This window comes from Argentina silus (assembly GCF_951799395.1).
Source record: "Argentina silus genome assembly, chromosome: 6".
NCBI classification, from domain to species: Eukaryota; Metazoa; Chordata; class Actinopteri; order Argentiniformes; family Argentinidae; genus Argentina; species Argentina silus.
Genome location: NC_139660.1, coordinates 16,827,249 through 16,842,816, shown reverse-complemented (window position 1 = coordinate 16,842,816; position 15,568 = coordinate 16,827,249). Strand labels below are relative to the sequence as shown.

General features: G+C 43.5%; 3 protein-coding genes across 5 annotated transcripts; 1 reads left to right on the top strand and 2 right to left on the bottom strand.

Moving 5' to 3' along the window:
- fpgt (fucose-1-phosphate guanylyltransferase) lies at nt 1-2,525 on the bottom strand. Its single transcript, XM_083671724.1, has 4 exons — nt 2,333-2,525; nt 2,056-2,223; nt 1,874-1,966; nt 1-1,665 (listed from the first exon to the last, which is right to left on the bottom strand). The coding sequence occupies exons 1-4, from the start codon at nt 2,403-2,405 to the stop codon at nt 254-256; spliced, it is 1,746 nt and encodes a 581-aa protein (XP_083527850.1). The 5' UTR covers nt 2,406-2,525; the 3' UTR covers nt 1-253.
- A 123-nt stretch (nt 2,526-2,648) lies between these two features.
- Nucleotides 2,649-6,347, top strand: lrriq3 (leucine-rich repeats and IQ motif containing 3). Its single transcript, XM_083672327.1, has 9 exons — nt 2,649-2,718; nt 3,172-3,491; nt 3,679-4,002; nt 4,097-4,227; nt 4,425-4,572; nt 4,692-4,797; nt 4,844-5,023; nt 5,115-5,844; nt 6,150-6,347. Exons 2-9 carry the CDS (start codon nt 3,219-3,221, stop codon nt 6,319-6,321), a joined length of 2,064 nt encoding a protein of 687 aa, XP_083528453.1. The 5' UTR covers nt 2,649-2,718; nt 3,172-3,218; the 3' UTR covers nt 6,322-6,347.
- Nucleotides 6,348-6,513: 166 nt separating this feature from the next.
- On the bottom strand, nt 6,514-14,774 carry acot11b (acyl-CoA thioesterase 11b). Of its 3 annotated transcripts, none has more exons than XM_083671857.1 (16): nt 14,616-14,774; nt 13,371-13,570; nt 13,001-13,070; nt 12,801-12,861; nt 12,543-12,644; nt 12,228-12,363; nt 11,876-12,029; nt 11,578-11,697; nt 11,274-11,412; nt 11,062-11,117; nt 10,434-10,500; nt 10,177-10,260; nt 9,655-9,788; nt 9,107-9,238; nt 8,740-8,866; nt 6,514-7,845 (listed from the first exon to the last, which is right to left on the bottom strand). In XM_083671857.1, exons 2-16 carry the CDS (start codon nt 13,558-13,560, stop codon nt 7,687-7,689), a joined length of 1,731 nt encoding a protein of 576 aa, XP_083527983.1. In that variant the 5' UTR covers nt 13,561-13,570; nt 14,616-14,774; the 3' UTR covers nt 6,514-7,686. The 3 variants fall into 3 exon arrangements, with proteins under 3 accessions (XP_083527983.1, XP_083527984.1, XP_083527985.1); XM_083671858.1 differs by having other exon boundaries at nt 12,228-12,357; XM_083671859.1 differs by lacking the exon at nt 8,740-8,866.
- Nucleotides 14,775-15,568: the final 794 nt, after the last annotated feature.

The following is a 15,568-nucleotide window of genomic DNA, read 5'->3' as shown; positions in this document are numbered from 1 at the left end:
CCAAAACAGTCTTTTAAAAATAGTCTTATTTAAAAATGGAACAACCAAAACATTCCACAAAATAAATAGCCTATATTATAAATAGCCTATAATGTCCTGAATCCAATATTTCTGTTACAACCGTATAAAATATGTTTTACTACAATGTACTTGTTAATCATTGCCAAAAATAGTAGACTGAATTACACATAAAATATCTAAACATTATCACAAAGGAACATGATGACAGTCCACAACTATAGTTCCATCCCGGTCAACTAGATTTCTTCTGCAGTATGTCCTTATACAGTTCCTTTCTGAACTCCAGCATCTCCTCCAGGTTCTTATGCTGCAGGGCCTCCTGCATGGACATCAGCCTGGTGTCTGGTGGTAGTGAGAAGCTGGGGCCTCCCTGCAGTGCCTGCACCATCGTCAGAGTCATGGAAAAGGAGTCCTGGAGGTCAGGACACACAGGGAACAGAGAGGCATTCCACAGGCTACAGCTGGACGTGTTATGAGAGAAATGCAGGACCTCAGGCTCCATCCCCCAGTGGCCCAGACACTCCACTAGACTGACCCCAAACAGCCTCAGTCCCTCCATGTAGGCAGGGGCCCCCACGCTTTGTTTGAGGTTGTCCTCTATGCCGAAGGCGACCGTCACAAAGCCTTTTTGGCCCTCTCGGTTCACAGACAGAGAGTGCATGAAGGCCCCTTCAGGCACAGCCAGGCCACCCCTGACCCAGCAGCCACTGAGGATGGACCCCCTGCCCACTCTGACGCTGGCCTCCAGCCTGGAGTACTCCACCACTGACCGCAGGGACACACAAGAGCTGGGGTCCAATACACTATGCATTACACTGCAGATGGTGGAGGTCTTAGTAGGGGTTTCAATGGGACAGACACTGAAGGCAGGTGAGAGTAGGCCCAGCTCAGCTCTCAGGCTGGGGTCCTCAGTGAGGTGAAAGAGGTACTCAGTGGTGGTGCCGATGTGGTAGAACTTGGAGTTGTTGAGGAGGATGACGTTCAGTGGGGTTCCCCTGAGGCGGTGGAAGATCTTCTGACGGATCTCCACCAGGCTGCTCTCCTGCTTGGTGACGTTGGCTGTGTTGTTGGTGTATGCTACTGTGGCTTCAGGGCCCAGGGCCTGGAGAAAGTCCCCATAGGCATCTATCTCACAGCCCAAAGGTCCAACCTCTTTGAGCAGACCAAGCAGCGCCATTGCAGTGGCATTATCCACATAATATGTGCTGTCTGTGTACACAAACTCTGCGTCATTCAGACACACCCAGCCACCCTGTCGTTTACACACGGCACCACTGGCATGCATCTTTTTAATGCTTGGCTTATGCAGAAAGTGGAGGCAGGACCTGTATTCCATTTGAGAAATTCCAAACTTCTCTTGCTGTTCCAGCACGAACACACCATGGGTAGTTCCGACTGAAATGGGGGAAGGGTGGGCTAAAGCAGTAAAGCCAGGCCTGTCAAACTTGATACTCTCCTCTCCAATGCTGTAGAGCTCTATGTCATCCGCACAGGTCACCAGCACACCAGGCTTCATGTGAGAGGGAAAATCCACATACATGGCCAGCTTGAGCTCCAGCATCTGGTAGAGAGGTTCGCCCAGGGGCAAGGCAGTGAAGATCTTCCCCAGGGCGCTGGCATTGGGCAAACGCTGGCTGAATCCTCCTAGGGTGTTTAAGAGCAGTTTGAGAACTGTCGAGGACATATCTTACTATTCCATCTCTTTCGTCCCTCATCAAAATAATAAATGTCCTACTGTATGAAAAGGTTTATTGTAAAGCATGTTTTGAAATGTAGATGCTAGAGATAGAACAGTATCTGTCTACCATCTATCTCAATGATGTTGATTATTATTACCAGTAAGTGCTTATACCTGCATGGATCAAGATGACCCTGAATCCATCCAGAGCCTTCCCGTACATGTCATGCAGCTGTTGCAGTGAGTACAGTGTTGAGCCACCATTTCCTGGGAGACATAGGTTTGCTTTGAAACTCAGAGAACAATGAAAAGGTGGTAACATGCTAATGTTGATCAGGAAGGGTTATTTTACTCACCTATTTTGGATCCAGGAGGATCTGAGAACACGTGATAAGGAATGCCAAGTGGAAGCTCTTTTCTTCCAAGTTTCTCAGTGATCTGTAGATCATATGCTTTTTTCTGATACTCATCCACAGCTGTTATCACCACTAGATCCCAAAATTCTGCAAGTTGGACCTCCTTACCTAAATAACAAGGAAATTACTCATTACTATCGATAATATACGATTATTTGAAACATGAGCATAACAATTCTTGCAACGTATCTAGTAGAAAAAGATACAACCAGCTTACCACGTAATGTATGGAATTTTCTCAGTTTCTCCCTTGTTGCAATTTGCAACTTTTTACTTCCTTGTTCGTTCATTTTCTTTGCTCTTAATGCCCTGGTGGTAAAGACTAGATCAGACGTACTAAGTCTAGAATAATTAGCTCACATTTCGCCACCCATCTTTTAAGAAAACCCTAAAAGTCCTGCAATGTGTATTGGCAAGATTTCTCACCGCAACCCACACTGATACTTCCGTGTTTGGTCACATGATTGTTGTTTACAGTGGGCGTGTACGCGCGATGGCAAAATGTAACAACTCAAGTCGCAGTACATGGTTACAATGTATCACATGAAAACAATATTCATATATACGTTTTAGAGCTCTGCAATGTAACATCAATCCAGAGAGGTAACTATACCCGTTACAACTTAATCATACTTTTGAACAAGATAGTTTTATTGAAAGGCACGTAACTGTATAACTGTATGAATGCAGAATATAGTACCAGCTTGCAGACTAGGTTGCAAATAAAGTATTATGTTTATAATTTATTTATTTATTTACTGAAGACCAAAAATAGATGACTATACTAAACAAATACTAAAAACACAGGACTTTACAGCAAACCTAGACTGTAGTCATGACAACATAAAACACAGCTTGTGTTCATGCTCATGTGGACAGCATGTGCATAGAGCCAGCCATGTATGTAAAAGTGTGTTTGTTATATGCCTTTGGATACCGTTTGAATAACTTAACTGATTTAATCATTCAGCACACAATTATTTTGGTCATTAATGGCTAATCTATTTTGTTTGTAAAATGATTACATTGCCACTAACATTGTCAATTATTTTTCAGTTCTTCAGTTTCAGGAAGAAAATTTGAAGACTCCTGTTCAAACAGACATGGATTTGTTTGATGCCATGAAGACGTACCTGGTCACCTGCACTGAGTCCCTTATATTGGCTCATGGGCAGGGTTTGGACCATGAGCAGAAAGTGACTGACCCTCAGCAAATTGTTATGGTTAAACTGAGCCGCTTACTGCTGAAGAATCTGGAAAACATGGGATGCTGCAGATCATTGAGGATTTGCATCTTGTCAGACAACTTTATAACCAGGATAGATGCTCTCATTGAATGTGTGCATATTGCAAAGTTGGATCTGAAAGGAAATCAGGTCAGTAATATAACTCAGTTCAACTGATGGACTCCCTTCAGTGAGTTTGTGTCAACAACAAAAAAATCTTGACTTTAATATGGTACATTGTGGACGCGCCTGTACGTTATTTTTTCTATAGTATGGCATTGATAATGGCAGCTCTACATTAATAATTAATTGTGGGCATGTTACATCTGTTTTTCAGATAACACAGCTCCCAGATGCAGTGTTTTGGGACAGACTTCGACAGCTTCAGCTCCTTCATCTCCATGACAACAATATGGGAACCAGGAAGAATATCCAGGGGTTGGCAGGCTGCCCAAACCTCACTGCGTTAACCCTTTACGACACTCCCCTTAGTTTAAAGGGAAACTATAGGCACTGCATTGTCAACAGTATATGGTCACTGAAGGCTCTTGACAACTATGTGATATCTGATGACGAGATCATTGAAAACTGGGATCTCCCGTTGATTTTCAAATCACCGAATCCTCACTTTTTCCTGAACCTCTATCCAAGCTCTAAGACGGTTTGTATTTTTGCTAGATATTATTCATGATGTCTGTTATTCCTATAATATACATGATCATATTTTTTTATGAACTATTTATTGTGCCACTCAGAGATCATATCAGAGTGAAATGGGATCAGTACGTAAGATTATATCTGAGATCAACAGTATCCAGGCAGTTTACTCCCCAACTTTGATTATCCAACGATGGTTTCGGGGCCATCTGACCAGAAAAAGGCTTGGGTAAGCACTCAGCCTACTGCTGCCACAACTGTTGTTCATTGATGCTATTGAAGAATAAATTAATGCACAGGAAACCAAATGCTTGGTAGATCCTCCTTCTCCACTGAACATTATTATTGACTGTTATCGCTGCTCTTTACTTGTATGAACTTTGCCATCTTGTCTCTGTGTAAACTTAGCTGTTTTTGTTCTGTCAGACTTGTCAGAGCTGTACCAAACAGGAGGAGGCTCAGATACCTGTCGCCCATCCCCTCTGTGGGGGCCGATGGTGAAAACACAGCGAGGTCGAAGGAGACCCAAGGAGATAGCTGGGTGAAAGAAAGCATGGCTGAGCAGTACATTCAGGTTTGGACCAAACTGCATTCATTGTTCTCTGAATACTCACATAGGGGAATCATTGGAATCACAACTACTGTAGGTGGTATACAATAGCATACCAATCATGATCTGACGATGTTTTTCAGATGCTGGAGGAGCGGAATGTGAAAATCAAGAAATTGTATGTGGACCTGAAGCAACTAGTACAAACTGGCAGCCCAGAGGTAACAACTTATTTGTATATTTTCCTGTGTCACTAGAACACTAAAGCACTCTTTATTTTGACTTGCAACAAACATAATGAGAATTGGATTGAAGTATTTTTTTCGGAAGTACTTTTCTTCTATACAGATTTTACAAGAGGAGACAAGTCTTCCGGCATTGGAGGCCAAGAAACAAAAAGACTTCAGTCCACTGTACAACACCCCACAGCTCAGCAAAAGAATTTGGCCAAGCAAGACGAAGCACATTGAAATCGGTATATCACATAACAGGGAGAAACCAATTTGAAAAATGAACACTGATGGAACTAGAATGTATTATTGATGTATTTTTATCTCTCTGATCAGAAGTCACTACTCAGAATGAGCTCTATGAAAAGGAGCTTGGGAAGATGAGTTTCCGGGTGCACAGTTTCAAAGCCCTGTTCCACCTGGCCGAGCCCGTCACTGACATGCTCATCTCCCGTCGCCAGGGAGGGCAGGACATTCGCAAAGCCATTCGTCACTTCCACAAACAGCAGCCCGAGCCCCCCAAGCTCCCCCAACCACGCCCCCTCATGATCACTGCAGAGAAGAGGCTAATGGTCCGCTGCCACGGCTCCATCAGCCTGGCTCCCTTCCAGGTGATCGAAAGGGCTTACCGGGTGCGCCAGCAGGCTGAAGAGTTGACGCGGGCCAAGCAGGTCACCCAGTCACAGGCCCAGAGGGAGGCCGGCCAGGGCCAGCGCGATGGCCTCCTGGAGGCCCACAGGAAGGTGCAAGAGCGGGAGCTGCGAGAGCAGGAGCGGGCACAGGTGAAAAGTGCCCTGGCGTTGCTGAAGGCCAGCAGGGACAGGGAGGTGCAGGCAGCCAGGCAGAGGTATGCATGCTTCCTAGAGGAGAAGAGGAGGCGGGCAACAGAGCGGGTCCTGGTGAACATATTCAACGGAAAGCACTCATCACTGACTAAGGCCATTAGCCAGCAGAACACACGGAAGATGGAGAATGTTGCCCGGCAAGACAGAAGTGACATGGTGTCCAACAGAAAGATCGAGGCTAAGTCACAGAAGAAATTCATACAGGGATGCAGGGAGGACAGGTACTGTAAATGCTCCTGAGGTTCATCAAAAAGTATTCTTCAAAGGGTTTTCCTACAGGGACAAGCTGATGAACCATTTTTAGTTCTAGGTAGAATGTTTTGGGACAACAGAAAATTACAGAGAATTACCAGTCTTCTCCTCTAAACAATGTTTCTCCTCTAAACTGACTTTAATCCACTTATTATAATCTAGCATGTAAATTACAAAAGAATAATGCTGTACACTGAAGAAACTATTTGACTGATTCTATTATTCTTGCAATGCATTTAAAAGGAGATCATAATCTCTCTCTGTGTCTGTACAGGAACCAGTCTATGAAGGATGAGGCCATTACTTCCCGTATAAACAGAAGCACTTATTTGGCCACAAAGTACAACTATCAGCTCATCCAAGCCCAGGCCAGAGTGGCCAACCGTAGGGCTGGCCCTGCTAAGACGGAGGTCATGGAACCGGTCCCTGTGAATCAGACAGCATAACCACTTCTGATCCCCCTTATCCACCTCAGCACTTATCCAGAGTTAAATGCAAGGAATCATTACTTCAGCAAGCTGTGTATTTGTTTAACTTATAATCTTTTGTTTCTGAAACACAGAAGGAATGTGAAACATGCAAGGGGATGAACATCAACAAAAACATTCACAAAAAGGTCCATTGTGTTTATTGTTTGAGGGAAACCATGGCATCTACTCCTGTGAAATACTTGGCCATTGTCCACATCGATGTATTAAAAAAGCAAACAGTGTATGTGTTTCTTTCTGAGATTCAACGCTAATCAAAGTGCTACCATTTTGACAGTGAATGTTACAGAAAGGCAGTGATGGATTAAGAGCTTGATTCAAGGAGGTAGAAAAAAAAACCTATTCAGTGGTACAACAAGCAGCACTAAAATAGAGCTTGACCTGAAGACATTATATTATTATACACGTCAGTAACTTTAAACAAGGCATACCATTCTTATGTGAACACATAGGACTCTACTTGATCCAGACAAATCAATTGGACACTTCTCTAAAGTTCATAGAGCTACTAACTGTTGAATGCCCACATACAATCTGTATATCTGTGAATTAGTAGATTATTGCACAACATATCAAAATATTGACAAGGTAATTACAGTATAAATTCTAATGGATGTTAAAGGGGCTATCTGGGAATGGTACATACATTTTCAATGAATAATATATATAGACATTTATTCTTGAAGAACACAACTTATAAATGCCCCATGAACTTAGTTCAATTGTGCTACCCCATCAAAACCCAGAATATAACATTGTTTCAATCCATTGTTTGTACAATGTAATTGTAAACAAACACTGTAGAGCTTCGAAAAAACTATCATTTTGATCTCATGGATGGTCAGTTATTAAAACCATAGCTTTGGCTATGAATCTGAGAGTGGTTACATTTCTCCATCCCCATCCCTCAGCCGTTGCGGGGACACCACTTTGTTATTGTTTGAATCCCAGATTGCCCCTTTAAGCAGCTTACAAACAAAAGGTGACCTGTACCAAAAAATGGTGCATTATGATAAAACAGAAGAACATGTAACAACGTGTCACAAAAACAAAAAGTTATCTGGAAAACAGTTTAACATTTAAAATGTTAAAAATACCAGATCATAAGTTGTTCTTCAGTGCGTAAAGGGTGGGAAAACAACAACAACAAAAAACAACAACAACAACAATCTACAGTATCACTGCTTCCTCCAAGAGGATAGAAGCAAAGGGACAGTCTGGTACCATTCTCTCACAGTACATAGGAGTAGCAGGGCAGCCAGGAAGATACCATTCTCTCACAGTACATAGGAGTAGCAGGGCAGCCAGGAAGACACCATTCTCTCACAGTGTGGATGGGGGCATGGCAGCCAGGCTGTCTCTGTTCTCCTCCAGGTAGTGGCTGCAGGAGGAGAAGGTGCAGTAGAAGCTGGAGGAGAGGCCGGCGATGTCAGTGGAGATGTAGGGAAGGACTCCTGGGGTGGCCTGGTTGTAGTAGGAGATCTGAGGCAAAAGATTCCAGACTTTATTGACATAACAATCAAAGATTGCTAGGAAATTGCTTTGGTGCAGCTCACATTTAAAAATAGGGACAATTGCACTCAATAACATCCATACACATACTTAGAAAAGATGGAAAACGTTGTTATGGAAAATACATTGATAGAACTGTTTTCAGGTTATACACTTTCATATGACTGATACAACTTGTGTAAATACTGTGATTACACTTTCTCTTGCCACACCTCTAAAGTTCTATAGCCATTGTTCTGAGAAGCACTGTATGATTTACTATATGAACTGCGGTGATTTCGGAGGGAGTGGTGAGGGAGCGCAGTAATGGGGGAACAGACATATCTTGCCGATAGGTGTGAAATGTTGAACGCCGATTGATCAGTAAGAAAGCGCTGATTGATCAGTAAGAGAGTCTCCCCATTGTTCATTCTCTCCTGCCCTCTCTCACGTAAACACAAGCCCATCAGCCGATAGCCTTGGCGGCACCTACCATTATGTTTAAACTGTATAAAAGACAACCCTGATAATCGTCTCTTCAGACTTGTGCTGAACGGACCCCCGGATCTATGCTGGGCTGCTGTTATGCTCTTGTCTCTTGTTTGCAAGCAATAAATACCGGACTCAGATATTGTGGCTACTCAGGACCTGTTTCTTGATTCTTACCTCCGAAGAGCTGAAGTACAGAGTGGTAAATCCTAGACTTCCACCATAACGTAAAGTAGAAAAATACAATAAACAATATATAGAAATATAGAACTAGGCCAGTCGATAAACACAGATCCAAAGGTTAAAGATCTTGTGTGAAGAATTAGGGTACAGTACATGCATGTGCTATGTGATTATCTTTGCCAAACCAGCAAGAGGAGAGGCCCCTTGCCTCACCTTGGTGACAGTACTGGACTCCTCCCAAATACTGAAGCCTGCGCAGAGCACCTCCCCCCTGGTGTAGTCCTTTGTGGGAGGGTGGGTGGGCAGAGTGACAGAGCGTAGGGCAATCAGATAGGGGTCCCTGATAGGGACAGAAGAGGAGAGAATAAGACAGCCATGAGGAAATTGCACAATAGCAGTTGCTGTGAGATGCAGAGTAGCAACAATTGAGGGTGCAGTTAGGCGTAGAGTTAGGGAAAGGAACAGAATAGGACACAGTGCCATTGAATAGTGTAGTGGATATTATAATGCCATTGGGGTGCAGTGACAGAGCAAAAACGAAAGCATGTTGGTCGGGAAAGGGTGGACGCTGGTGTTTTACCTGGAGTCACAGGGCTTCCTTCTTGATGCCAGCATAATGAAGTCCTGGCCCTTACCCCCTTTACTGAAGCACGGAGTGGCAACGCGGTAGATGGTGTCATCCTTATCCACCTGGTTAATCACATCACACTGTCTGCATTGGCCACAGGGGAAGAGACACGGTAGAAAGTAAAGGTCATCACATATGAAATTGAGTTTTTACATTCATAAGCCGATAGCAGGCCTATGTAAACAATCCATGAGACAAGGATACCAAAGGATATGAATGCATGTGATCTGCATTAGTGCTTTATTGCTGCTTAAGAATAACAAGAGAGCAATCCAAAACAGACTCAACACAGCAGAGGTCATCTTTCATTTTGTTGTGGGCAACAGCATCCCTCAGGAAATTAAGAAACTAAGCTCTTATTTAAGATTAGAGCATAATAGTCTAATCATGTTTTATTAGAAGCAGTTGCAGTTGTTTTATTGCTTGTTTGAACACTGGGGCTTATTGCTTGTGTTTCTCTGCAGTGGTGTGGTATGTGGGAGGGGGGCGGGATGTCATACTCATAATGCCTATCCCACTCATGTCTTCTCTGCAGGTCTGAGAGCAGGTGGAAGGCCTGGTCTGCCGGGATGTTCACATGTGTCTCCACCTTAAAACACAATATCTGGTTCTCCTCCAGTGTGTACAGACTGACCTGGGAACAGACCGGTCACAGAAGAGGGGAGGGGAGTTAGGCCAGAGAATGGAATAGAAGATCTTTATGGGTTTACCCAGAGCTTTCCTCGCCCCCTCAAGCCGTCCATTCTATGCAGAAGGCTTTGGTGGGGTAGTAATCTTACAATTTAATCTTTAAGAAAGAGAGTTGGCCTGTTCGATGTCGGCTACGCACAGCTTAATCAAACCAATGTGGTTTTACTTTGAGCACAGTCATGATGACTGTGCATTTTCAGTTAGCTACAGAAAATGATGATTTAAATGGAGGGTGGGAGGGAGTGAGGCTCAACACATATAATTACTTGACAACCTTGCTCTCATTCATGAATTAATCATCAAAGTGAATCTCTTCTACAAATATAACTGACCTTATTCTTCTCCGAGCTTAACATCCAGTTGCTTTGAGCAGCCATTATTTTCAGAGCAGACACATTGTTGTAGCTCAGGTACATCTGAAAAAGAGGTTTGAATTAGAAATCTAGAAATTATCATTGTTTCTAAATAAGTAGCAGCAAGATACAAGGGGACAGTAGAGAGCATCTCATACTAACCCCATAGCAAACATATCACCTTTTATCTAACAAAGTATTAATCACTTCAATGCTACTGTGTGAACTGGAGTCACCTGGTTACTGGGGTCCCAGGGTACAGACAAAGGCACCACCATTTGCTTGCAGGAAATGATGTACTTCCTGTTAACAGACAAAAGAATAATTGAGGGATGATCATTTGAGGTACTGATAAAACTGCAGTTTGTAGTTTGTTGTGTTTTTAATGGTCTAATAGAGAGAGAGAGTGATATGCAATATGGCTTCTTGAATTAGTCTTTTATTTATGTAGACAGAGTTCGAACTTTCAAACCAGTTAAAGAGGTGCTACAGGGTTTTTGTTTAATTTCTGCCGCTTGTTCTAAAATTAGCACTCACAAGCCAAAGACAGGTCCCTAAAACAGACAAATACTGTCAATAAATGACCTAATTAACCAGATAGGGGCACACCTCCCCACTCCCATGAGCAAACGCTTATTCTGTTGGCCTCAAACTGAGGACTGTGGTTTAATGAGATGAGAAATTGATTAACATTATATCATGAACCACACAGTCTATAAGCCAAAATTTGATGTAAAGAATTTGCGACAAAAATCCTGTACCATCTCTTGAATGCACCCGTTAAGACAAATAGGAAATTGTATAGAAACAAGGACAGAGGGACACAGGGTTGCCCTCTCAGCTCCCCTCCTCTCGTCTCGTTACCTGTCAAGGCGAATCTTCTTTCTAGCAATAGCTTCCTGATAGCGCCTCTTCCCATCCTGAGAGTGAAAAAGAAAATAATAAGGAAACAGGATTGACAGGATCATATTAAGGGTTGGAATTTTAAAGTCACATACCGAAATACAATAAAAGCTGACCAAGGCATAGTTTTGAGAGGCATGTGACCTATCTCTGAGGTCATCTGTAGGACTCACCACGGGTACAGGTCGTAGGTGGGGCAACGTGCGTGGCTTCCTGTCGCTGTCCAGAACCTCGAAAGTCATGAAGGCACTGTTGATGTGTCGCAGAGGTTCACCACCCTTATAGGCCTCTGCACACACACCCACCTCCATGCTGAAACAACACACACATGCAAGCAAGCACAGACAGGTTAAGTACAATGAGATCATAAAAACATACAGTAGAAGTTGTCAGGCTAGTTTCCAGTTGCTTGTTTGCGGTCAATAGTTAAAATATTAATCTGCCGAATTGAGTATCTCCCCTGATGTCAGGACTCACCTGTTCTTAAAGGCATTGTTCACGATGGCTTTCAGCACCAGCCGGTCACCGATGTGAGAAGGGCCCCGGAAGTGAAACATGTCGATGGTCCTCAGAGTGGGGTGAGCGTTACAAAGGCGGCTAGACAGAGAGACAATGAGTTGGCAAGGAAAGGGCAAGAGAGTGAGAGAAAGAGAAATAGAGAGAGAGAGAGAGAGAGAGAGAGAGAATATCATAGCCCTACCAGATTCTACTGTTTCTGTCACAATGAGAATCCTCTCTGTATCTCCAGTCTAGGAGGACAAGTGGAGGTGCTCACCTTGCTGCAATGGTGGCCACATTCTCCATCCAGGCCATGATCTGACCCCCAAAGGTGCTGACCTGGTGGTTGGCGTGGGGGGGCAGCACCAGCTCCACACTCTCCACCCGTGTCCGCTCGGCTGGCACAGCGTCCTGGTACTCCTGGAACTCCCCTAGTGACACAGCACACAACACACACACCTATAGTACTGCTGCTACACAACAAGCTTTGGCATGGTTCAGAGCTGCCAGTGACTCATATAATTGTAAATCTTAGATATGGGGCCCAACAGCTGTGGCCCAACTTAGCCCAACAGCTGTGTCCCTGTTATAATGTTGAAAATATAAGTTCTAACGCCTGTTAGCTGTACCTAGTTGAGCTGTGCTGCTGCTCAGTAGGTCTGTGATGGTCTCAGCATGGATGAGTCTCATCCTCCTCCTCTCGGCTGCAATACTGTACTCCATCTGCTCAATCTGTGTACGCGGAATCACTTGCTTCAGCTGTACCTGCAAATAAACATGCACGCGCGCACGCACACACACACGCACACACGCACACACACACACACACACACACACACACACACACTGTTGGAGGGGTGTGTGGTGCTTCCATTCAAGCAGGACATACTGTTGTGATTGATGTATCCTAGGCTGATAGACGGGTGTGAGCTCTCGTCTCTCACCTTCCCATTCTCGGTGCGTCTGGCCACAAAGGTGGCGAAGGCGTGGCACACCTTCCACTGACGGTCGGTGAAGAGATCCTCACAGCTGACCAAGATGCCCACCTGAGAGGAACGCCCACATATCACCACATCACCATGTGAGACCAATGAACGGCCAGCCAGAATGCATGCACAGCTACACTGTTACAACCCATCAACAGTATTAATCTCATCTAACATTCAGAACATAAAGATTGAAAAATTGTGTCCTCCACAAACCTCCATACTGGATGTGAAGGCTCTGTTGACTTTTGCTTTGATGCTGACAACCTGTCCGACCCTGTGTGCAGACGAAGGCATCTCTTTTTATGGTCAACATTGTCCACTGGTTACAGTGTCAATAGAGTTAGAATTCAGAGCCCACCTTTATGTGGTTACACAAAACAGTCACTACATGCTCTGTGGAAAAAGACACTTACCCTATGGTGTGCTCAAAGTGAATGTCATCAACAGAAGCGGTGATACAGGAACACCCTGCATGTCTCTCCGCTGTGAAAGGACAGAGGTACATAAATACACAAAAACTGCATGGGAAAACAAACCATTAAATACTGGTCAGTGTAGGTGATCATGACAGGACTCACACCAAGTCTGTGAAGGCTATTTTTTACAGTTGCAGTGACTGATAAATGAATGCAGAGAATCCGTTCATCTCGTTTCCCCGACTTTAATCAGTCACTGACTAAAAATAGCTGTCCCTCAAGAACTGGACCTGGGTACACCAGGTCTAGAGGAAACACCTTTTAGGGGACCCTGTAAGGCCCCTAAAAGTCAAAGGTCATTGCTCACCAGAGAGGCAGGCTGTGGAGTCCATCCACTTGAGCAGCTGGCCTACACTCAGCTCCCCACAGTGGTTGGAATGGCAGGGCAGCACTATCTGGCTCATCTTCACCTCAGTAGGGTTCCTGTACACCTCACCACTCTCCAAGATAAAGAGAGGGTCTTCCATGGTGTCCTCATCCCTCCTTTCAGACGCCATGACTCTGGAACTGGACACAAGGGAATTCATTTTGTTAATCAAGGTCTTTGAACAAATGTATTATTTTCTAAATGCCAAGGTGTTATATAATGGCACTCTATTAACAACAATCAATGACATGTTAATTCCATCACAATGGGGTATGAGAAAAAGACCCGAGAACAAAACAGATTATGTTATTAGAGTCTAAGAGCTATTTGGCTCTCAGCAGTACAATGCTTTGATTTGTCTGAACCAATGCAACTTGAGGCAAATAAGAGGACCAACACTGATATGTGGATACACTGAGAGGATTATTATTCAAAACATATGGTGTGAAGGAATAATATATCACATTTTTCAATGAAATAAAAAAGAATTAATAACAGTCCATCCATTTGATCATATAACATTCTTATTCGTTTGTATGGGATACCTTCAATAACAAGCTGAGCAGTAATTTTGGACCAGTGCCACTGGGTCAACAAAAGGGTTTTTATGCTTTACAAAACAAGTGCTTATAGTTGCGAATAATCTGCAGTTCAGTTGTTCGTCTGAGATTGCTTAAGACCATTTCATTTGTACCTCGAAGAACAGAAATAACTGCTGTGCTAATACTCATTTAGATAGGACTTACTCCTCTACATAAACTCTCAAAGCAGGCTGTTAACAACAAAATTATTCAGTTGGGACAAAGTAAAGCAATGTTACAGTAGGCTATTTTACATGTTATCACGATCACAACTATTTTAGAAGAAAACATTATCATGCGGGACATATAAGCCGTCCGTCAGCTTTCTGCTGACATGGAATGGTCACCTGTCTCTCGTGCTCGCCAGACATGCGACATAGCGTTGCAGTGACCTCCAAATGACGTTTTATAAACTGGTAAATAGATAAAATAACTGGACTGCCAACTGCATTGATTAGTATTCTGACTGAGGGAATGAAACCCTATGTAAACAAACACAAAGCCTTTAAGTCAGTCTTCAAAATAACTTACTTGACAGAGTAAAAACTGCCGCTCTGTACAGGACGGTATATGTTTAAAGCCCGAGACAATAAAATTAGCTTACCCAAAGCGAGTTCTGATATCAACGGTCCGGTCACATTTGCACAAATGAATAATACGTACAACAAAACATCTGAAAGGCAGCCGCACAGAAAAGTCTCCACACCACCCCCTATCTCCCCATTCCCAGTTTTTCAGCACCCTCAGTTGCTGGGGCGGAGAATGTCTCCTGCTCCTTCATACTTGTGACTGTAAAGTTGCGTCTTGCGTGCCTCTGTTAGACTTTTAAGGTGGAACTTTAAGATGAAGAAAGCTGACTGACGAATATTAGTCCTAAATTGTTAAGGTGGAACTTTGGAAGTGGTCCATGATCAAGTATTGATCAATTGTGCTAATACTTTTTGTAGCCTAGATTGTGAAGCCTGTAGGCTCATAATTATGTTATTATAGACATCTGAACTATATTTTGCGAGATCACAAGTAGGCTTACTGAGGCTACCAACGTGGCTGGATCGATTCTTGTGTGCACCAGAATATATTAAAGACTTTGGTAAACTGCATGAGAAGACCTTATTCGCGGTTGATATTTCCTAAAGAGGAAGAGGAGCGAGCGCCACACTACATTCGGCCGACACTGTCACAATACGAAAGAGTTACATTCTGCGGTCGGTTTCAAGTTCCCCATATAAACAAGCAACGGCCTGCTTTTCACTGAAGTAGACCTGGGAATAACCATATTATAATTACCGGCGTCTGACTCTGACTTGTCTATGGGTCTGACCCATCTCTGGACCCAGGTAGCCTATTCCGTCTGGGCCAATCTGATGTATTATCACAATTGACAAGACCAACTGGAATTCAAGAGCAGACTTGTAAATTATTTGCCTAATTTCGGTCACTGATCAAACCAGTAAAAAGTGAGAGTAAAACGGTGATTTAATTTGCAGATAGGTCCTGGAGTGAGAAATATATTAGGCTACCTGTGCCATTGTGGTTTAATTGCAACAATTGCAAGTC